This window comes from Heterodontus francisci, chromosome 12, assembly GCF_036365525.1.
Source record: "Heterodontus francisci isolate sHetFra1 chromosome 12, sHetFra1.hap1, whole genome shotgun sequence".
Classification (NCBI taxonomy): Eukaryota; Metazoa; Chordata; class Chondrichthyes; order Heterodontiformes; family Heterodontidae; genus Heterodontus; species Heterodontus francisci.
This window is the reverse complement of record NC_090382.1, coordinates 25,307,240-25,328,023: the sequence shown is the minus strand read 5'-3', so window position 1 is coordinate 25,328,023 and position 20,784 is coordinate 25,307,240. Positions and strand designations below refer to the sequence as shown.

Here is a 20,784-nt window from a genome sequence, read left to right as displayed (position 1 = left end):
GCTAAAAACATGGTGTTTAAAAAAATTAAGCCCTGTTACGGCCAAACCAGGAAAAGGCTGAGAGGGGAGCCCTAGATCCCTGCCCCATCTTGTCGTAACACCTATGTCATTCTTTTGACTGTATTAAAGAGTTTCATTTTCTTGTACTGGAAATAAAAATCATTTCATACTGCAGTCAGTCTGAAAAAGCACCAACGTGTACAAAAACATAGGACCAGGAAAATTGTACACTGTCCCTCAAACCTGTTCCATTATTCAACTAGATCGTGGCTCCTCTGTACCTTAACTCCATTTACTTGCCCTTCATCCATATTCCTTGATACCTTTAACTAACAAAAATCTATCAATACTGAAAGCTTCAAATGACCCAGCATCCACAGCCTTTTGGAGGAGGGAGTTTCAGATTTCTGCTATCCTGTGTGTGAAAAAACACTTCCTGATTTCCTTCTTAAAATGGCCCAAATCCAATTCTAATAGTGTGCCTCCTTGTTCTGGATTGCCCACTCGATGAAATAACTTCTTTATATCTACCCTATTGAATCCCTTAAATCATTTAAAGCACCTCGATTGGATCATACCTCAATCTTCTAAATTTAAGGGAATAAAAATCAAATTTATGCAACTCATCATCATAATTTAATCTAAGTACAGGAACAGGCATTCAGGAGTTGAATGTTGTGTTCTCAGGCAAACCTGACCACGTCATTTAAGCATCAACCACATTGTGTTGGATTGGAGTCACGGGTAAGCCAGAATGTATCGGCAGGATCCCTTCTTTGAAAGGCATTAGTGAACCAACAGCATTTATGGTCAATTGGTCTGCTGCCAGCCCACATATACCCAGAATTACTGAGCTGAAATTCACAATTTGGCATGTTGACATTTAAACTCATGACCTCTGGGTTGATAGCCTTGTTCCATTCTATTATACCAATCTACTATATTGGTATTAACTGCTAAAGTTAATACTCACATTGCCCTGTGGAGGTTGTCTGCTCTTAAACAGCCCATGCAGGCTCTTTTCCTGCTTACTATACACTAACAAAGGGACCTTCACTGTAAGCATATAAATGAACAGAAGACAGCTTTCAGGATTATAGAATATAACCAGGTGTTGTAACTCATTATAAACAGGCGAGTGGTGCACATCCCACAGAGTAGTGCACTGCATGTAAAATCACAGCAATTCTCAAGTCATTTTTAAGATTAAAGCTCATCACCACCCCTTTTACTTTTAAGACACTGGTAACTCTAAAAAAAAAAGTATAGTGACAGCAATGCTCAAATAAAGCCAGTAAATACATTTGCAGTGTGGGAGCACCCTCTTTTTTTTAATCAAAAAAGCTTATATTAACCAATATAAACCAATAGTTACGTTACTGGGTGAGTAATCCAGAGGACTAATGATCCAAAGACATGAATTTACAATCCCACCATGGCAGCTGGGGAATTCAAATTCAATTAATTAAATCCATCTGGAATAAAAATCTCGTGTTAGCAATGGTGACCATGAAATGACCAACTGTCATAAAAAAGGATCTGGCTCATTAATTCCTTTAAGGAAGGAAATATGCTGTCCTCACCAGGCCTACATTTGACTCCATATCCACAGCAATATGATTGATTCTTAACTGCCCTCTGAAATGGCATAGCAAGCCACTCAGTTGGATTCAAGAAGGCAGCTCAACACCACCATCGCAAAGGCAGTTAGGGATGGGCAATAAATGCTGGCATCGGACCCCCACATCCCATGAATGAATAACTAAAAAACAACCTCTAAGAAGATTAAACTTCATATAAAACAAAAGCCTGGTTGGTTGTTTTTTTGAGGAAAATAAGTTTTGACATATTTTAGTTGTACAGAACTTCCTTGAGGACTAACAATCAATAGACCTGTGGATATTCTTTTGCCTAAAGTTACTGTATAACTAACAATGGAGGGTGAGAATGGTGACTGTGTTACGATCAGGTGAGGAAGGGTCTAGGGGTTCCCTTTCAGCCTTTGCCTGGTTTGACTGTAACAGGGTTTAATTTTTAAAGCACAGGGTTTTTAGCTCCCCTTTCAGTGAATCTTTGTTCACTGCTCTCCAATTGGAAGGCAAAGAAATCAATCAGACAGGTTTTCTTAGATTTAACAAGAAAGGTGGAAGTTTATTAACCTTAAAACTCTAATTCGGTTAAAATGACTACGAATCCATGATGCGACCATGCTAGGCATGCACACGCGATAAACACATTCACGCAGATACAGACAGAAAAGTAAAAAGAATTAAGGGGAAAATTTTGAAACAATAGCTGGGGTTTATTTACTGTCCCTTGAGTTTGATGTCGAGTTTTTGATTGTGGTTATCTTGCTGTTTCGTTGGGGCCCAGTGGACGCTTTCAAACTTGTTTCAATGTAGGAGATTTTTCTCTTGAGGTTTAAGTGTCTTCGATGCATCTGGAAATTTATGAGAGAGAGAGAGAGACAGAGCGCCAGGTAGGAGAGAGGCTTTTTTCTTCAAGTTCAATTGCAGCCTACCCCAAACTGTGTGTGAGCAGTTCAAACAAAACCAGGGCCAGCAGGTTAGTCATGTGACTAGCTGTTTTAACAAACTCCTGCATTTGTGGATTCTCCATCTTAGTAGACACCCTGGAATTCAGGCTCTCTTACACATTCAATGTCTGGTGGTCAAAATCCATTTGGGTTAATTGGATCAGGGAGCCGTTCTATTGTCTCCAGGCACTGCCTCTTAGTATGAAAATGTTTTCCAGCCACTGCTGATCTCTTTAAACAAGTCATTTCTTCATTCCAGCAACAGTTTAAAATTAATGTTCATATAACGAAATTAATATGCCTCATTCTTGGCTGGTGGGGGCTTCATGAAAAGGGACTAGAGAGCAGAGTAGGTAAAGTGATGGAAGGTGTCATCAACAGTGCCATCAAGCGGCACTTGCTCAGCAATAACCTGCTCAGTGACGCTCAGTTTGGGTTCCGCTAGGGCCACTCAGCTCCTGACCTCATTATAGCCTTGGTTCAAACATGGACAAAAGAGCTGAACTCAAGAGGTGAGGTGAGAGTGACTGCCCTTGACATCAAGGCAGCATTTGACCGAGTATGGCATCAAGAAGCCCTAGCAAAACTGAGGTCAATGGGAATCAGGGGGAAAACCCTCCGCTGGCTGGAGTCATAGCTAGCGCAAAGGAAGATGGTTGTGGTTGTTGGAGGTCAATCATCTGAGCTCCAGGATATCACTGTAGGAGTTCCTCAAGGTAGTGTCCTAGGCCCAACCATCTTCAGCTGCTTCATCAATGACCTACCTTCAATCATAAGGTCAGAAGTAGGAATGTTCGCTGATGATTGCACAATGTTCAGCACCATTTGTGACTCCTCAGATACTGAAGCAGTCCGTGTAGAAATGCAGCAAGACTTGGACAATATCCAGGCTTGGGCTGATAAGTGGCAAGTAACATTCGCGCCACACATGTGCCAGGCAATGACCATCTCCAACAAGAGAGAATCTAACCATCTCCCATTGACATTCAACAGCATTACCATCGCTGAATCCCCCACAATCAACGTCCTAGGGGCTACCATTGACCAGACACTGAACTGGAGTAGCCATATAAGTACCTTGGCTACAAGAGCAGGTCAGAGGCTAGGAATCCTGAGGCGAGTAACTCACCTCCTGACTCCCCAAAGCCTGTCCACCATCTACAAGGCACAAGTCAGGAGTGTGATGGAATACTCTCCACTTGCCTGGATGGGTGCAGCTCCAACAACACTCAAGAAGCTGGGACACCATCCAGGACAAAGCAGCCCACTTGATTTGAACTCCATCTACAAACATTCACTCCCTCCACCACCGACGCACAGTGGCAGCAGTGTGTACCATCTACAAGATGCACTGCAGCAATGCACCAAGGCTCCTTAGAGAGCACCTTCCAAACCCACGACCTCTACCAACTAGAAGGTCAAGGGCGGCAAATGCATTGGAACACCGCCACCTGCAAGTTCCTCTCCAAGTCACACACCAACCTGACTTGGAACTATATCGCCGTTCCTTCACTGTTGCTGGGTCAAAATCCTGGAACTCCCTTCCTAACAGCACTGTGGGTATACCTACCCCAAATGGACTGCAGCGGTTCAAGAAGGCAGCTCACCACCACCTTCTCAAGGGCAATTAGGGATGGGCAATAAATGCTGGCCTAGCCAGCGACGCCCACATCCCTAAATGAATAACGGTACAGGAAAACACAAATTCATCTCTCTCATTCAATCAGAAATCTTAAAAATTGTTACAGCCTGTCTTTTCTTGGTTGCATTGCTGCTTTAAACTGCCCTTTTTGGCAACCCAATAAACATGTGATTTTTGGGGAAGTTTTTTTTTCAGTTTGCATATTTCCATGACTGCTTAGGGTGTCTTTGTTCTTATTGAGGTCTGTAGGGGGAGGGTTATATTTCAATAGCCCTAGGTTGGAGTTCTGCCAAATGATGTCGGCCGTGGGTAGATCCACTCTGATCTCTCTTTCAGTGCTTTGATGAGTCATGCAAGGGCTTTTCACCTTAGAGGATGGTTAGTTCCCTTTTCTCCTGACTGTAGGGGAGGATGCTTTGCTAATTTTCCGTTTGTCCTCTGGGACACTCCTGCTTACAGGTATTTGTCCAGATTTTGCTGTACTCCCCTGCGGCACTTCAACTAGGTGAGGCATCAACCTCACGGTTTCTCTGCCCTCTTGAGGACTTTCTTTGTCTCTGCAGGTTCATGTAAATGCTGTTAACAACTGTGATGGGGGGCATTTACATCGGAGGATGTGGGGTCTAATTTTTCCAACATTTCGGGGTTGGCTGACTGGACAGTAAGGGTTTTCATCAGGGATTCCTCCAGGAATTCCTTTAACCTGCTCTTTTTTTCCCTTCTTCCCCTTTCCTTTCTAACCTTTTGCCAGCCTTCTGCCTGCCTGTCCCTTTTTGTTCTCAGCAGAGGTCCCTTACAATTCACCAGCCCTCTGTTGGAGGGACCTCCAAAGACTGATACAGGACTTAGGGGTGCAGATTTCACTGTAGGTTGGGGTTTCCCCTCAACCTGGCACATGTGGCAGGCAACTCCTACAGTACTCTACCACATCTTTGTGGAATTTTGGCCAGTCAAACTGCTGTCTTATACGGACTTTGGTTTTCGTATACCGACATGTACAGCCACTGTAATCCCACGGGCCATTCTTAATATTTCTCTCTGGTACCTCTGCGGCACCACTAACCGGTGAACTACTGTCCACTCCTTGTTCTCAGGTCTGTGAGGAGAACTCCACTTCCTCATCAGTACCTCATTCTTTAAATAGTAGCAGTCACGGACTCCCTCTGCTTCACTTTCAGACTGGGCAGCCTGTATTAACTCTCTCAATACTGGGTCGGCTCGCTGAGCCTCAGCTAGAGAAGATCCATTTAATTCATTGCCTGCATCTTCTAACTTTCCAGAGAAAGTCTCAGACAGACAGACCTCATGGTTATCTGCCTGCAGTGCCAACGCAGTCTCCTGTGGGGGAGCTGGTTTGATCATGGCCTGATTCACTATACATGCAGGGAAACTGCAGGGTACCGTCTCCTGCCACAGCCCTGTCTCTCTGACCTCCTATGGTCTCTCTTCCACTACTGGAGAAGCTGCCACCTTTGCCCCCGCTAGATCATTACCTAGGAGCAGGTCAATCTCGTCCACAGGCAAACTAGGGACAATAGCTACGGTCACCGGTCCTGAAACTAGGTCACACTCCAAGTGCACCCGGTGTAAAGGTACATGCGTACACTACCCTCCAATACCAGTTACCACCATTCTGGTATTTACTGCACTCTCTGGGGGAAAGGTCAGGCCTTTTCCCAGTAAAAGGGATCTAGTGGCCCCGTGTCCCTGAGGAATACTATGGGCTTGCTTGCCCCACTCAAGGGGTATGGGGTTCCTCTCCCTTCAGACACAAAATCCCGATAACCTTAAGGAAACCTGTTAAATTTTCCTGCACTCATAACAGTATTCTTTCTGGTTCTTACAACTACTGCAGTTAAAGCCACACCTTGTTCTGCTGTGCTTTCCATCAGTGTCCCTTCTCCTTCACTGAGCGGGTGTGCCCAGATTAACCCTACAGGCTTTCCCCATAGTTTCCAACAGTCAGCTCTTAGATGACCTGCTTTATTACAATGGAAGCACACAGTTCTCCAAGTCTCACTCCTACTTACAGCACCTTCCTTTTTGGCTGGAGGAGGGCCCCCTGTGTCTCCTGCTTTTCTTTCTCTCCCAGGACTGCTTGGACTTCTATCACCTTCCCACCCTTTGTCCTTTTTGGATTTCTGGGGGTGACTAGGAAAGGGTTTCCCCTGGGGAACTGATTAATAAATGAGAGCAAACTCATCAGCCATAAGTGTGGCTTGCCTTGCTCTATGAACTTTCTGTTCCTCTACATGTGCCTTTATGGAGGTTGGGAGAGAATTTTTAAATTCCTTGAACAAAATTACCTCTCTGAGATTTTCATAGCTGAGCTGCACTTTAAGAGCCCTTAGCCACTGGTCAAAGCCAGCTGCTTATTTCTCTCAATCTCCAGGTAAGTTTGATCAACTTGCTTCTTGAGGGTTCTAAACTTTTGGTGATCGGCTTCCGGTACTAATTCATATGCCCCGAAGACAGCATTTTTTGTCAGTTCATAATTTGATGAATTCTCATCTGGCAACAGGGAATAAACCTCATGGGCTTTTCCTGTTAGCTTGCTTTGTAGCAGGAGAGTCCAAGTCTCAGCCGGTCACTTTAACTGCCTTGTAAGTTTTTCAAAAGATATAAAAAATGCTTCCACGTCTCCCTCATTGAATTTTGGAATCAATTGGGAAAATTTTAACAATTCAGTACCCAGCCCTGAATTACGATCCTCCATGTTGGCCATGCTTTCACTGGGGTTACTCTGTCGCCCCCGAGTTAACTCAAGCTGTCTCAGCTCTCTCTCTTCACATTCCTTCTGGAAGGCTCTCTCTCTCCTCTCTCATTTTTTTCACGTTCCTTCTGGAAGGTTCTTTCTTTTTCTCTCTCCTGTCTTCTAATTCAAGTTTCCTCTGTTCCAATTGTATCTTTGCTAGCAATACCCTGTCAGGGTCTACTTCTAGCCCTGTTTCTGCTTCTTCAGATTCAAGGGAAAAATGGTCTTAGGAGTTCAGATTTTCTAGCCTTGGCACTTATCCCAAGTTAGAATCATCAGAATCATGATGAAAGGTCACTGACCTGAAATGTTAACTTTGCTTCTTTCTCCACAGTTGCTGCCCAGACCTGCTGAATATTTTCCAGCACTTTTTGTTTTTATTTCAGATTTCCAGCATCTGCAGTATTTTGCTTTTATTACAGTTATGTGACTAGCTGTTTTAATAAACTCCTGCATTTGTGGATTCTCCATCTTAGCAGACACCCTGGAATGCTGGCTCTCTTACACATTCAATGTCTGGTGATCAAAATCCATTTGGGTTAATTGGATCAGGGAGCCGTTCTATTGTCTCCAGGCACTGCCTCTTAGTATGAAAATGTTTTTCAGCCACTGCTGATCTCTTTAAACAAGTCATTTCTTCATTCCAGCAAAAGTTTAAAATTAATGTTCATATGACGAAATTAATATGCCTCATTCTTGGCAGGTAGGGTCTTCATGACAACTGCCAGAACCAATCAATCTCACTGATTCTTACAGCTTTCAGTCCCACCCTTCAATTAGTCTGATTGGTTTGAACAGGCTCAGAGCATCTCATCCAAATAATTTGATTGGTCCGACAGTCTCCAGTGTGATCTTCCAGCTGATCTAATTGGTTGATGCTAACAACCCCAATCCTTGTGAAAAAGGCTGATGTTTATTATGAAGTACTGACATATTGGCACTGGAGTTAAAATACTGACATTTGATATGTATGAACCCTCTATTCTTACCCAACATCCACATGCATCCACTTAAAACAGGGATAATTGGACTGCAATCTGCGGCCAGTCCCCTGCAAGGCAACACACATCAATTGTAGTGTTACCCATCATTATACCAGCTGCCATCAGGTCAATTCAGACCACGGATCAACCCTGGGACTTTCTTGGTGCTAATTGCCTCACTTGTCTAGAATTTTTGATTATATATGCTCTAGTCTCAAAATTACAGATAAAACTGGCTGAAGTTATCACTTAAACAATATATTCAAATGATTGGTAAATTATAATAGACAATAATGAACAAGTCACAGTAACTCCAAGAGGCATTTCACTGGGGTTTCTAATGAAGCTAGGGGGAAGGTAAACAGAGAGTCTCTTTATGGTAATGCGTGGGGAGGAGGGAGGAAGGTGGTTGGAACTAAGACAATCTTCTGTGGTAAAGTTGGTAAACAGTTACCTAAGTCAGACAAGCCTATAATATACCAGGGCACTGTTCATCATTGATTAGCCTGTCTAGCTTTTTGATGGGACATGTAAGGTAGATCAGTCATACAAACATTAGGAACATGAATAAGCTATTCAGCTACTTTATCCTGGTTTGCATTTCAATCAGATCATGGCTGATTTGCACCTCGAGTTCATTCACCTCTCCTTACTATTTCCTTACCACTCTGCTCCAGATAACCCTGCAAGCTATTGATGCAATGGGTAGGATGGCCTCAGATGGGCAAGCAATGGAAAATCTAGCTGTGCTGGTCATCCACATGGTTTCAGCTGGTTAAACCCCAGCACCCCATCCTCCTACCCGCATGCACACCTGCAAGCCTCTAATCCTTGGTTCTTGTCAATGTGCACCTACATTCTCTGAGCTTTGCTATGTGGAGGCCACCCCTGCACCCCATATCGAGCAAAAGCAGGGTGGGGTTCTCTCAGTAATTCCTAAGTCCGGTAATGAGCTTTCACTTCTGTCACATGCCTGGTTAACCAACAAAAAAAGGCATGACTCTCAAAAGCTGAACTCAGCAAGTTTGATGACATCTGGATCCCAGAAATGAGATTTTTTTGCACATTTCTAACAAAACAACAACTTGTATTTATGTAATATAAAAGCAAAATCGATGGCTAGGGAATGGAACTTGTCGTGGGGACTGAGGGCTTCGGTCCTCCAATGTTTAGTTGAAGGAAGTCTCTGTTCATCCAGTACTGGATGTCGGACAAGCAATCTGACAATTTCGAGATAGTGGAGGGATAGAGAGAGGTGTTGGTGAGGTAGAGTTGGGTGTCGTCAGCATACATGTGGATGCTGTGTTTTTGGATGATGTCGCCAAGGGACAGCATGTAGATGAGAAATAGGAGGGGGCCAAAGATAGACCTACAAAATCTTGGATCTAGGAAAAATTTGCAGGGTTCGGAGAAAAGGGCAGGGGAGCGGGACTAATTGGATAGTTGTTTCAAAAAGCCAACACAGGCATGATTGCCCAAATGGTCTCCTTCTGTGCTGTAAGATATTATAGTCTCAATAATTATGGGGCTGCGTGTCCTATGATTCTATCTTATGACATCGCCACTGGGTTATTATACATGTGACATTGGCTGGAAATTCCCCAAGGGTGAATCCGCTCTACAGGCATTACTTCACTTGCTTAACTTCATGTGTTTCACTACACTTCCAGCAATGTAACACCAGGGGAGCAGGAGCAGCTCTGAGGAAATTCCAGGCCAATGTCACTACAAAATTACAGGGGTTTCATCTACAGTAGAAGTTTTATTTTAATTAAGGACAGATAAAGGCCTATAGTACAGGACATCATCAGGCTGAAAGATGAGATAACCTGGGAAGTAGTGACCAGGTGATGTCAAAATTGACTTAAAGTAAGATCATGTCCAAGAAAATGATAATAAGGATGAGAAAATGAAGAGGCAGTATAAGGACAATCTGTCCACCACCTTAGGGCCCCAGGATTTATGTCGGTTGATGATATAATGGCTTATTCAAGATCACAATGGAATATCTGCACTGAATTCTGCTGTTCTAATGCATTATAAGGTTATCAGTTACATAGATTTTACAGCACAGAATCAAGCCATTCAGTCTACCATCTGTGCTAGTGTTTATGCTCCACACAAGCCTCCTCCCACCCTACTTCATCTAACCCCATCAGTGTATCCTTCTATTCCTTTCTCTCTCATGTACCTATCTAGCTTCCCCTTAAATGCATCTATGCCATTCGCCTCAACTGCTCCTTGTGGTACTGAGTTTCACATTCTCACCATCCAGTAAAGAAATTTCTCCTAAATTGCCCTTTGGATTTATTAGAAACTATCTTACATTTACAATTTCTAGTTTTGGACTCCCCACTAGTGGTTAAGTGCCCAGGTTGTTAAACACCTTATAATTGGAGGAGAGTTTTATTCATGTTTCCTTTCCAAGTGGCTTGGGATGTGCAGACTTGTCTACACTTAACTCACCGTGAAGCAGTTCTAGGAAGGAAGTCCGAGGGCCACCAGTATTACTCATAACATTCAGGAAACACACAGGATGAAGTTCATCTGATACACACATATTGACGTTGTGAAGGGCTTACTGTTTAATGTGATTTCTGTGGCTAGCCAGCGGATAAAAGCAGCGATCTTTTTCCAACTAAATAAATAAGTCCAACTACTGATTAATCACACACTCTTGTACCCTGGCATTTCTTGGCTATCTAAGAGACTGCTACAGAACTGACCTGCACTTCAGTCTCAACCAAGTTTCAAAGGAAAATTGGCCTGCAAATGTGCAGTTTTCTTCAAACACAGGGGTACAATATAATCTGCAGCTGTAAGTCGACACTGTTGTTTTACTCAACTTCCTGCCAGTGCAGTCCATTCAAAGTGGGACCCCAGCAAACAACTAGAACGGGTGGTTGCTCCAAGGAGAATAAGACAGTTTGTTTCACATTTGTGTGTGTGTGTTTGAGTGAACATACACACCAAGCATGATACCTGAAGTATAAATATTTTGTTACGAAGACTTTGTACCCTTAAATTCCATCAAAGACAACTCTCCTACCTCTGAACTGAATCTTGCTTGCTCTGCTTGTGGGAAATGCCTTGCCTTTTATGCCCAAGCAAGATTAAAGGATAATTGAGTTCTGGAGATATATGGTTCAGATTCAGGTTCTCCCTTAAGTACAGATCTGTGAAGAGGAGAGAATGTTGCGCCAAATATCCTCGGCGCCATCATCTAGGACATTATATTTTTGCCATGATTTCACACATGGCAATTTTCCTTTCTCAGCTGTACTTTCAAGGGAAGGTATCTAATAAAGGCTTGGAACTTACCAACAGAGAGACAGAGAGAATGGGGGAAATTGGTAAGAAGTCAGCCCAGGCTATTGTAAAGTCAGAGGGTCTGAATGGAAGTACTTGTTGTGTTTTCTGTCATGAGAGTGGATGCATAGCTTGTAAAGCACAAAGAATAGAATGGAAACAAAAGCAAGAGTTAAATGGAATCTAGGAAATATAATTAATGGAAGGGAACAAGTTGGAGGCTTGGCCACCTCAAAACATCCCCTAACTCCCAGATCCAACTCCTTGCCGTAAACAAGAAGCTGGGAGCTAGTCACCTCACCTTCATTGTGATAGCACTCTCACCTCCATGTCAGGTTGTGGGTTCAAGTCCCACTTCAGAGACTAGGCTGGCACTCCTCTTAAGTACTGAAGGAGCACTTTGTTGGAGATGCTGTCATTTAGATGAGATGTTAAACCAGGGCCCCGTTTGACCTCTCAGGTAGATGCAAAAAATCTGATGGGTCTATTTTGAAGAGTGGGGGAGCTCTTCCTGATGACTTTGTAAATATTTATCTTTCAACCAACATCAGTAAAACAGTTTATCAGCTAATTATCACATTACTGATTGTGGGAACTTGCTGTATTTCCTACATTATAATAGTGACTACACTTCAAAAGTACTTCATTGATTGTGAAGCGCTTTGAGACATCCTGGGGTTGTGAAAGGTGCAATATAAATGCAAGCCTTTCTTTCTTATTGTTGCAGTTGGGAAGGGTACACAATGGGAAGCAATCCTAAAGAGTGTCAAAAAAAATTCACAATGGACCACAACTAGGTAGATATAGTAAATATATGCCTACTAAATGAATAACCCATTTAAGTGACTTCCATTCATTTCTATGGGCTTAATCTACTAAGGGTTCAGTAACACTGTCACTTGACTGCATTGCAATGTGCTCAGTGATGCTCAGTTTGTGTTCTGCCAAGGCCACACAGCTCCTGACCTCATTACAGCCTTGGTTCAAACATGGACAAAAGAGCTGAACTCAAGAGGTGAGGTGAGAGTGACTGGCCATTACATCAAGGCAGCATTTGACCGAGTATGGCATCAAGGAGCCCGAACAAAACTGAAGTCAATGGAAATCAGGGGGAAAACTCTCCGCTGATTGGAGTCATACCTAGCGCAAAGGAAGATGGTTGTGGTTGTTGGAGGTCAATCATCTCAGCTCCAGGACATCACTGTAGGAGTTCCTCAGGGTAGTGTCCTAGGCCCAACCATCTTCAGCTGCTTTATCAATGACCTTCCCTTCATCATAAAGTCAGAAGAGGGGATGTTCGCTGACGATTGCACAATGTTCACCAACACTTACGACTCATCAGATACTGAAGCAGTCCATGTGGAAATGCAGCAAGACTTGGACAATATCCAGGCTTGGGCTGATAAGTGGCAAGTAACATTCGCACCACACAAGTGCCAGGCAATGACCATCTCCAACAAGAGAGAATCTAACCATCTCCCCTTGACATTCAATGGCATTACAATCACTGAATTCTCCACTATCAACATCCTAGGGGCTACCATTGACCAGAAACTGAACTGGAGTAGCTAAATAATTAAGTGGCTATAAGATCATGTCAGAGGTTAGGAATCCTGCGGCAAGTAACATCTCCTGACTCCCCAAAGCCTGTCCACCATCTACAAGGCACAAGTCAGGAGTGTGATGGAATACTCTCCACTTGCCTGGATGGGTGCAGCTCCAACAACACTCAAGACGCTCGACACCATCCAGGACAAAGCAGCCCGCTTGATTGGCACCCCATCTACAAACATTCACTCCCTCCACCACCGACGCACAGTGGCAGCAGTGTGTACCATCTACAAGATGCACTGCAGCAAAGCACCAAGGCTCCTTAGACAGCACCTTCCAAACCCAAGTCCTCTACCAACTAGAAGGATAAGGGCTGCAAATGCATGGGAATACCACCATCTGCCAGTTCCCCTCCAAGTCACACACTATTCTGACTTGGAACTATATCGCCGTTCCTTCACTGTTGCTGGGTCAAAATCCTGGAACTCCCTTCCTAACAGCACTGTGGGTGTACCTACCTCACAAGGACTGCAGCGGTTCAAGAAGGCAGCTCACCACCACCTTCACAAGGGCAATCACGGATGGACAACAAATGCTGACCTAGCCAGCGATGCCCACATCCCATGAATGAATTTTTTTTTAAAATGCAGACACAGCCATTTAAGCAGCAGATTCACAGATATCCCTGATGGCACCAGATCTTCATTTCACACATCCTTATTAATCTCTAATCTAAATGGGATGCTTTAACATCTCATGAGGGACTCTATACTGGGTTGTAGCTAATGCAAATATCATACGATTAATTTTTTATAACTTTTCACTGGTACCAATCTATATTTAAGGGGTTGCACTCCAAATAGCATTAGCCTAGATTTCTATCATCATGCTTAACAGTATTGTCCTTTTGTTTAAATTCGTTCTGTGCTGAACTAACTCATTTTAGCCAAGGTAGCTCGTTGACCTATACAATTGGCTCCAGTTCCCTTCGGTTAAAATGGAAGAAAGAAATATCAGCCAGGATTCCTGATCACAAACTGGTGATCCCAGAGCTCAAAGGTAAGTGATGTATGAGGACCAGATCAGTCTCAGTTGTGATTCCCCTTAGAGTTGAAAAATCTGTTGACACTCATTACCTCAACTTACACATGATAAACAGCCACTTAGGCAAGGCAAGGTACAAGAGGACTGTCATTAGGCCAGTGGCTTTAAAGTCAACGGAGAATATTATTGGGTGGGGTATAAGAAAAAAGCCTTCCACCCAATTAAATGGTGTCCCACCTCACAAGTTGGTTAATAATACCCCCAATGCCTCAGGAAGTGATCGGACATAGTTTTGCCCCCAAGATACTGTACCTCACATAGTCAGTTCCTAACCCCAGCAACATCTGCTATTGTAGAATTTGGGCAGAAATGATGTGTTTGCCCAGAAGAAACCCAAACACTAACCCGAGCAGCTCCCACACAGGCCCCAGTGCTTTAATGGATCAGTGCAGACCGAGGCCTATGGGGCGGACTATTCACCCCACCAGTTAAGAAATGATATGTACTACAATATGTACTACCACTGAAACAAGCCATTCAGCCCATGCCAGTATTTCTGGTACACACGAGCCTCCTCCCGCTCTTCTTCATCTAACCCCATTAACATATCCTTGTATTCCTTTTTCCATCATGCATTTATGCAACTTCCCTTAAATGCATCTATGCTATTCGCCTCATCTATTCCGTATGAAATCACTCTGGAAAAAGAAGTTTCTCCTGAATTCCCTATTGGATTTATTAGTGACTCTTATATTTAAGGCCCTTAGTTTTGGTCCCGCTCACAAGTGGAAACATCTTCTCTATGTCCACCCGATCAAACCCTTTCATAATCTTAAAGATCTCTATCAAGTCACAACTTGGTCTTTTCTTTTCTAGAGAAAAGTGTCCCAACATGTTCAATCTTTCCCGATAGGCATAACCTCTGGTATTATCCTTACTGATGCTGAAATTCATTTAAACCCTCAGTAACCTCAACAGGTAATGCTTCCATACCATAACACACAGAATTAAATTTGTGCATGTGTTTGTGTTGGGAGGGGGAGGAAGGTGGGGGCGTGCAGGGTGGATAAATGCTTCACTTTTAAAAAATTGGCACTAGCTTACATCTTAGTCAACTCAAAATTTGGGCCACTTGGTTTCAAATATAGGCAGGTGTTCAGCACAGGAGAAAATACCCCAGAAAGCAGCCTGGTTTGAACTAACATACACAAGAACAGAAATCAGATATTAAGAAGATATTAGTGAAGGAACAGTGCAGATGCAATTTCTAGTTACTAAAACTGCGCATAATTGCTCAGCATATCCTCTGTTCTGATCCATGTGCTTGTCCTTGCAGAGTCTGGAGGATGAAGATTTATGAATGCATCCATTTAATAAATCTCCGATAAGCTCCATTTAGACAATTACTTGAATACATTACCAGTCGCAAGCTGGCGTTGAGGTCATTTCAGTGTAAAGGCAAGGGAAGGATGGGGGAGGGGAGGGGGAAAAAGAGCCATGACAAATTTCAGACACCATCACGAACATACCCATTCAACCTGGCATCTCGTAACTCGCACAGGCATCATGGCAGCAATTGTGGGGCCCCTTGTGCACATTCAATGGCATGAAATGTATGACTGGCAAATACTGGATGGGCAGCCAATGGCTCAGCTGTAGAGTGAGACCCAACAAGGCGCCCGGTTCCATCCCCGCTCTGTACTGAGACACTCTGATGGGGCTGCAGTGTCATCTCTTATTTTGGTATGATCACCCAGTGTACAATTGAGCCATCAGTATTGCAAGAGTCTACATAAGTAAACTACTTTACAACTGAGCAGAAATAAATGAGCTGTCATTTTTATGGATCCCGATTTAAAATTGATACAATGCCACAATGATTAATGACAAATTCATACTGTCCCAAGCAGATATTTTCCTTAATCTTTGCACTGTTATTTTGAGTGTATTCTTCATCTGTTTTTACCTAGAATTTATTTTAATGATTTTTCTTCTCTTGCCAGTTACACCAAAGTATCTCACCCAAGTCATCAGTCTTCACCTCTAACCTCAGAGAGTGCTGCTAGGATATTTGGGCAGTAGCCCTTATCCCACCAAAAGTTAAAATCAGTCCAATGCTGACACAGAGCAAAGAGACTTTTACTCTATACCAGGTCTATACTATCTGTACCTGACCTGAGAACACTTCATATTGACACTAACTGTTCAATATAAAAAAGGTTTTCCAGTCTACAATACCAACATCCCTAACTTTGATGAGCACACTAGTACATACATGCATGCAGCAAGACCTGGACACTATCAGACTTGGGCTGGTAAGTGGCAAGTAACATTTGCGCCATAAGTTCCAGACAATGACTATCTTCAACAAGAGAAAATCTAACCATGTCCCCATGACATGCATTAGCATTACCATTGCTAAACCCTCCATCATCAACATCCCGGAGGTCACCATTAACCAAAAATTCAACTGTAGCAGCCATAAATGCCATGGCTAACTATAGCATCTCAGAGGCTGGGTATTTTGCAGTGAGTGACTCACTTCCTAGTCCCCAAAGCCACTTCATCACATACAAGACACAAGTCAGAAGTGTGATGGAATACTCTCCACTTGCCTGGATGGCTGCAGCTGCAACAACAACACTCAAGAAGTCCATCCATTACCTTAAAAACATCCACTCCCTCCACCACCAGTGCATAGTGGAAGCAGTGTGTTCCATCTATAAGGTGCACTGCAGTAACTCACCAAGGTTTCTTGGATTACACCTTATAAACCCGTAACTTCCACCACCTAGAAAGACAAGGGAACACCTCCCCCTCCAAGTTCCCTTCAAGCCACACACTATCCCAAGTTGGACATAAATCACCATTCCTTTGTCGTTGCTGCATCAAAATTCTGGAACACCCTATCCAACAGCACAATGGGAGTACCTTCGCCCAACAGACTGCAGTGGTTCAAGGTGGCAGCTCACACCACCTTCTCAAGGGCAATTAGGGATGAGCAATAAATGTTGACATTGCTAGTGATGCATACATCTTGAAAATGAATTTAAGAATTAATTTTCCAGCAATAATGTAAGGTATGTCAGCAACCCTACTTCACCGCATCTCCCTTCAGAAAACCTAATCCTTTAATTTATTTACTTATCATTGATTTATTCACAATAAACATTGGTAGTATTGACACTAATCCATACTCTGCTCAAATTGAAGGGGTTAACTTCCCAGCATGTTGAACTCTCAAAGCCCTTTCAGATTAGCATTACTGTAACTCTGTATATAGAATTTTTTTATTTGTTCATGGGATGTCGGCATCATTGGCTAGGACAGCATTTATTGCCAATCCCTAATTGCCCTTGAGAAGGTGGTGGTGAGCCGCCTTCTTGAACCGCTGCAGTCCATGTGGAGTAGGTACACCGATAGTACTGTTAGGAATGGATTTTGACACAACTACAGAGAAGGAACGGCAATATAGTTGGAAGTCAGGATGGTGTGTGGTTTAGAGGGGAACTTGCAAGTGGTGGTGTTCCCATGCATCTGCTGACCTTGTCCTTCCAGGTGGTAGAGATCACGGGTTTGGAAGGTGCTAAGGAGCCTTGGTACGTTGCTGTAGTGCATCTGAGAAATGCTACATACTGCTGCCACTGTGCGTTGGTGGTAGAGGCAATGAATGTTTGTGAATGGGGTGCCAATCAAGCGGGCTGCTTTGTCCTGGATGGTGTCGAGCCTCTTGAGTGTTGTTGGAGCTGCATCCATCCAGGCAAGTGGAGAGTATTCCATCACACTCCTGGCATGTGCCTTGTAGATGGTGGACAGGCTTTGGGGAGTCAGGAGGTGAGTTACTCGACGCAGGATTCCTAGCCTCTGACCTGCTCTTGTAGCCACGGTATTTATATGGCTACTCTAGTTCAGTTTTTGGTAAATGGTAACCCCTAGGATGTTGATAGTGGAGAATTCAGTGATGGTAATGCCATTGAATGTCAAGGGGAGATGGTTAGATTCTCTCTTGTTGAAGATGGTCATTGCCTCGTACTTGTGTGGTGCGAATGTTACTTGCCACTTATCAGCCCAAGCCTGGATATTGTCCAGGTCTTGTTGCATTTCTACAGGGACTGCTTCAGTATCTGAGTAGTCGTGAATGTTGGTGAGCATTGTGCAATCATCAGCGATTATCCCCACTTCTGACCTTATGATGAAGGAAAGGTCATTGATGAAGCAGCTGAAGATGGTTGGACCTAGGACACTACCCTGAGGAACTCCTGCTGCATGTCCTGGGACTGAGATGATTGACCTCCAACAACCACAACCTTTGTGCTAGGTATGACTCCAACCATTTTTATTACTTAAAAATACAGACACACATATACACAACACATAAAAAGAAATAGTTTGCACTTTTAGCAACGTTCATGGCCTCAGGACATCCATCCACTACGCGGACACGAACACACATCCACACAAAACATTTACGTAGACACATAAACACCTTACACATATACATACAGACACATGCACACACATAGATATATACATACTCAAACTCACATTACACATGCATATACACATCAGGCCGATGCCTATGAAATTATTGTGCAGTAATTCAAAGTACAGTTTTCACAAAAGCTATTTCATTTTACGCCTAACTCTACCCAAGTTCTGAGTTCTGATTATTAGTGGAGTTGAGGACGGGTCTCGGGGAGACTTTGTCACTTCCACATCCTTACTTGTATAGTATTGTTCATTGGTTCCAAAATAGTACTTCCCCGTACCTTCACATACAAGATAAGATGACACCCAGCTAATAAACCCCATCCCTTCCCCTTTCCTTCTTTCAACGGTCTGATGCTCTGAGTGCCTGTGACTAACTGGTTCAATGCTCTGCTCTCCCAGAAGGGAAACTCCAGTTACAGAATTGATATCAATCACATTAGGGGAAGGAGACGAGAGAAACAAGAGAAGTCTGAAGCATTTTATCCTCCCCTCCCCCTCCCCACTCCCCACTCCGATTTAAAAGAACTCTCTCTCTCAAACATGTCTGCACTGAACGGCCAAGCTCTTCACATCGATGCCAACATCCATATACAGTCAGTAAAAGACACGCCTCACCTCTGCCCGCTGTATCTGTACAGCAAGCCAGCGCCAGACAGCAGAGTACTTGGGTGAGATGAGTTGTGGGTTTCTGGACCGGTCCCAGCCTCTGAGCCATCAGCCCTCCAGTATCGATGTCCGCAACTGACTTCTTTACCAGCAACCACCCCACTTCCCCTCAAAAAATACAGCCGGTCCTGTTTCTATTTAATTTGTTCGGCGAGGGTTGAGATCATCAGGGATGAGCCGCAGCCTGAAACGAGCTCCCTGGGTCTTCTCACAGTGTGAGACTCTGTCCATTAAGATAAAAGCACTGTCAGGACTAAATGCACACAATTCATCTCGAGCCGAACGCCTGAAAGATCATTCTTCTGTTTCCAGCCTTGCCAACTTGTGATTGGGCTTTTTGTTTTAGTCCTATTTAAATATATAATATTGGGACCACCCCTTTCGGTTAAGGAGACATTCCTCCCTCTACACTTCATGCACGTGGTTGGAAGAGTTGAGAACTGTTTCGTTGTTCAGTCTGTGTAAATTCAGCTGGAACTTCATTCTGGCCCGTTTATAATTTTCGACATGTGATCTGCAGTATGTTTTTTTTTAAATCCAGTTTTGTTTCATAGCTTTCCTCTTCCTTTCTAAGTTTCCTCCCCCTAACCATAAGGCAGTGGCCTCAACATCCACTCCAGATGTTTGAGCACACAAATCTGGGTTGACACTGGGGAAAGGAGTCCTGCATTGTCACAGTCCACTGACAGCAAGGGCTCCCAGTCCTTCCTGTCATCTATCACAGAGGTTTTAGATGACAGTATGCGGGACAGTGTGGATAGACTGCTAACTCTGGACATGCTGACAAACGCCGTCAGGTCCTTTGAGACAAATAAAACTCCCTGAAATTATGGCTGACTGGTCAAGTTGTATTCGACTCTGTGTGACTGGATCAGCCCAGACCTACTGGAAGTGTAAGAGAGTATGCTTCTGGCCCGCAGCATGTCAGAATCCATGAGGAAAGGCATCATCACCCTCATCTACAAGCGGAAGGGGGAGAGGGCAAAAATCAGAAATTGGCGGCCCATCTCACTATTTAATGTAGACGACAAGATTCTGTCCAAAGTCATCGCCAGTTGGGTCAAGTCTGCTCTGGAGTTGGTGATTCACCCTGACCAGACCTGTACTGTATCCGGCAGGAAGATCTCTGATAGTCTCACGGTACTCAGGGATATGATCGCCTATGTATGGGACAGGGGGGTGGACACCTGCCTCATCAGCTTGGACCAGGAGAAGGTTTTTGACAGGATATCGCACACCTAGATGATGGACGTGCTATCCAAAATGGTGTTTGGGGAGAGAATCCGCAATTGGATCAAACTGCTCTACACAAACATTAGTAGCGCAGTCTCAATCAATGGGTAGGAATCAGAAAGGTTCCCGATCCAATCTGGAGTCAGACAGGGCTGTCCTCTCTCCCTTGTCTTGTTTGTTTGCTGTATCAAACCTTTTGCTGAGTCCATTAGGAAGGATGTGGGCATCAGAGGAGTGACAATCCCAAGCGGTGGAGGCACTCAGGTCAAAGCCTTCTTGTACATGGACAATGTCGTCGTCTTCTGCTCGGATCTGCTGTCCGTTCGCAGGCTGATGAGCATCTACGCCCAGTTCGAACTGTCCTCGGGAGCCATAGTAAATCGCAGCAAGAGTGAGGCCATGTTCTCTGGGATTGGGCTAACCGATCCTTTGTTCCCTTCGCTGTCAGGTCAGACTACCTGAAGGTGCTGGGGAGATAGTTCGGAAGGGCCGGGGCATGCGCCAAAAGCTGGAAGGAGTGAGAAGCCAGAGTAAAACATAAACTGAGCATGTGGGAGCAGCGATCTCTCTTCAT

At 43.9% G+C, this 20,784-nt stretch overlaps 1 protein-coding gene across 3 annotated transcripts in view; it reads right to left on the bottom strand.

Moving 5' to 3' along the window:
• The window catches only part of adam19b (ADAM metallopeptidase domain 19b), a 179,219-nt gene extending 159,736 nt beyond the window's left edge, over positions 1–19,483 (bottom strand). For all 3 annotated transcript variants that reach the window (XM_068043213.1, XM_068043214.1, XM_068043215.1), the window contains exon 1: positions 18,927–19,483. In XM_068043213.1, coding sequence (XP_067899314.1) covers positions 18,927–19,026 — 100 coding nt within the window. In that variant the 5' untranslated portion in view covers positions 19,027–19,483. The remainder of the gene's footprint in view (positions 1–18,926) is intronic.
• Positions 19,484–20,784: the final 1,301 nt, after the last annotated feature.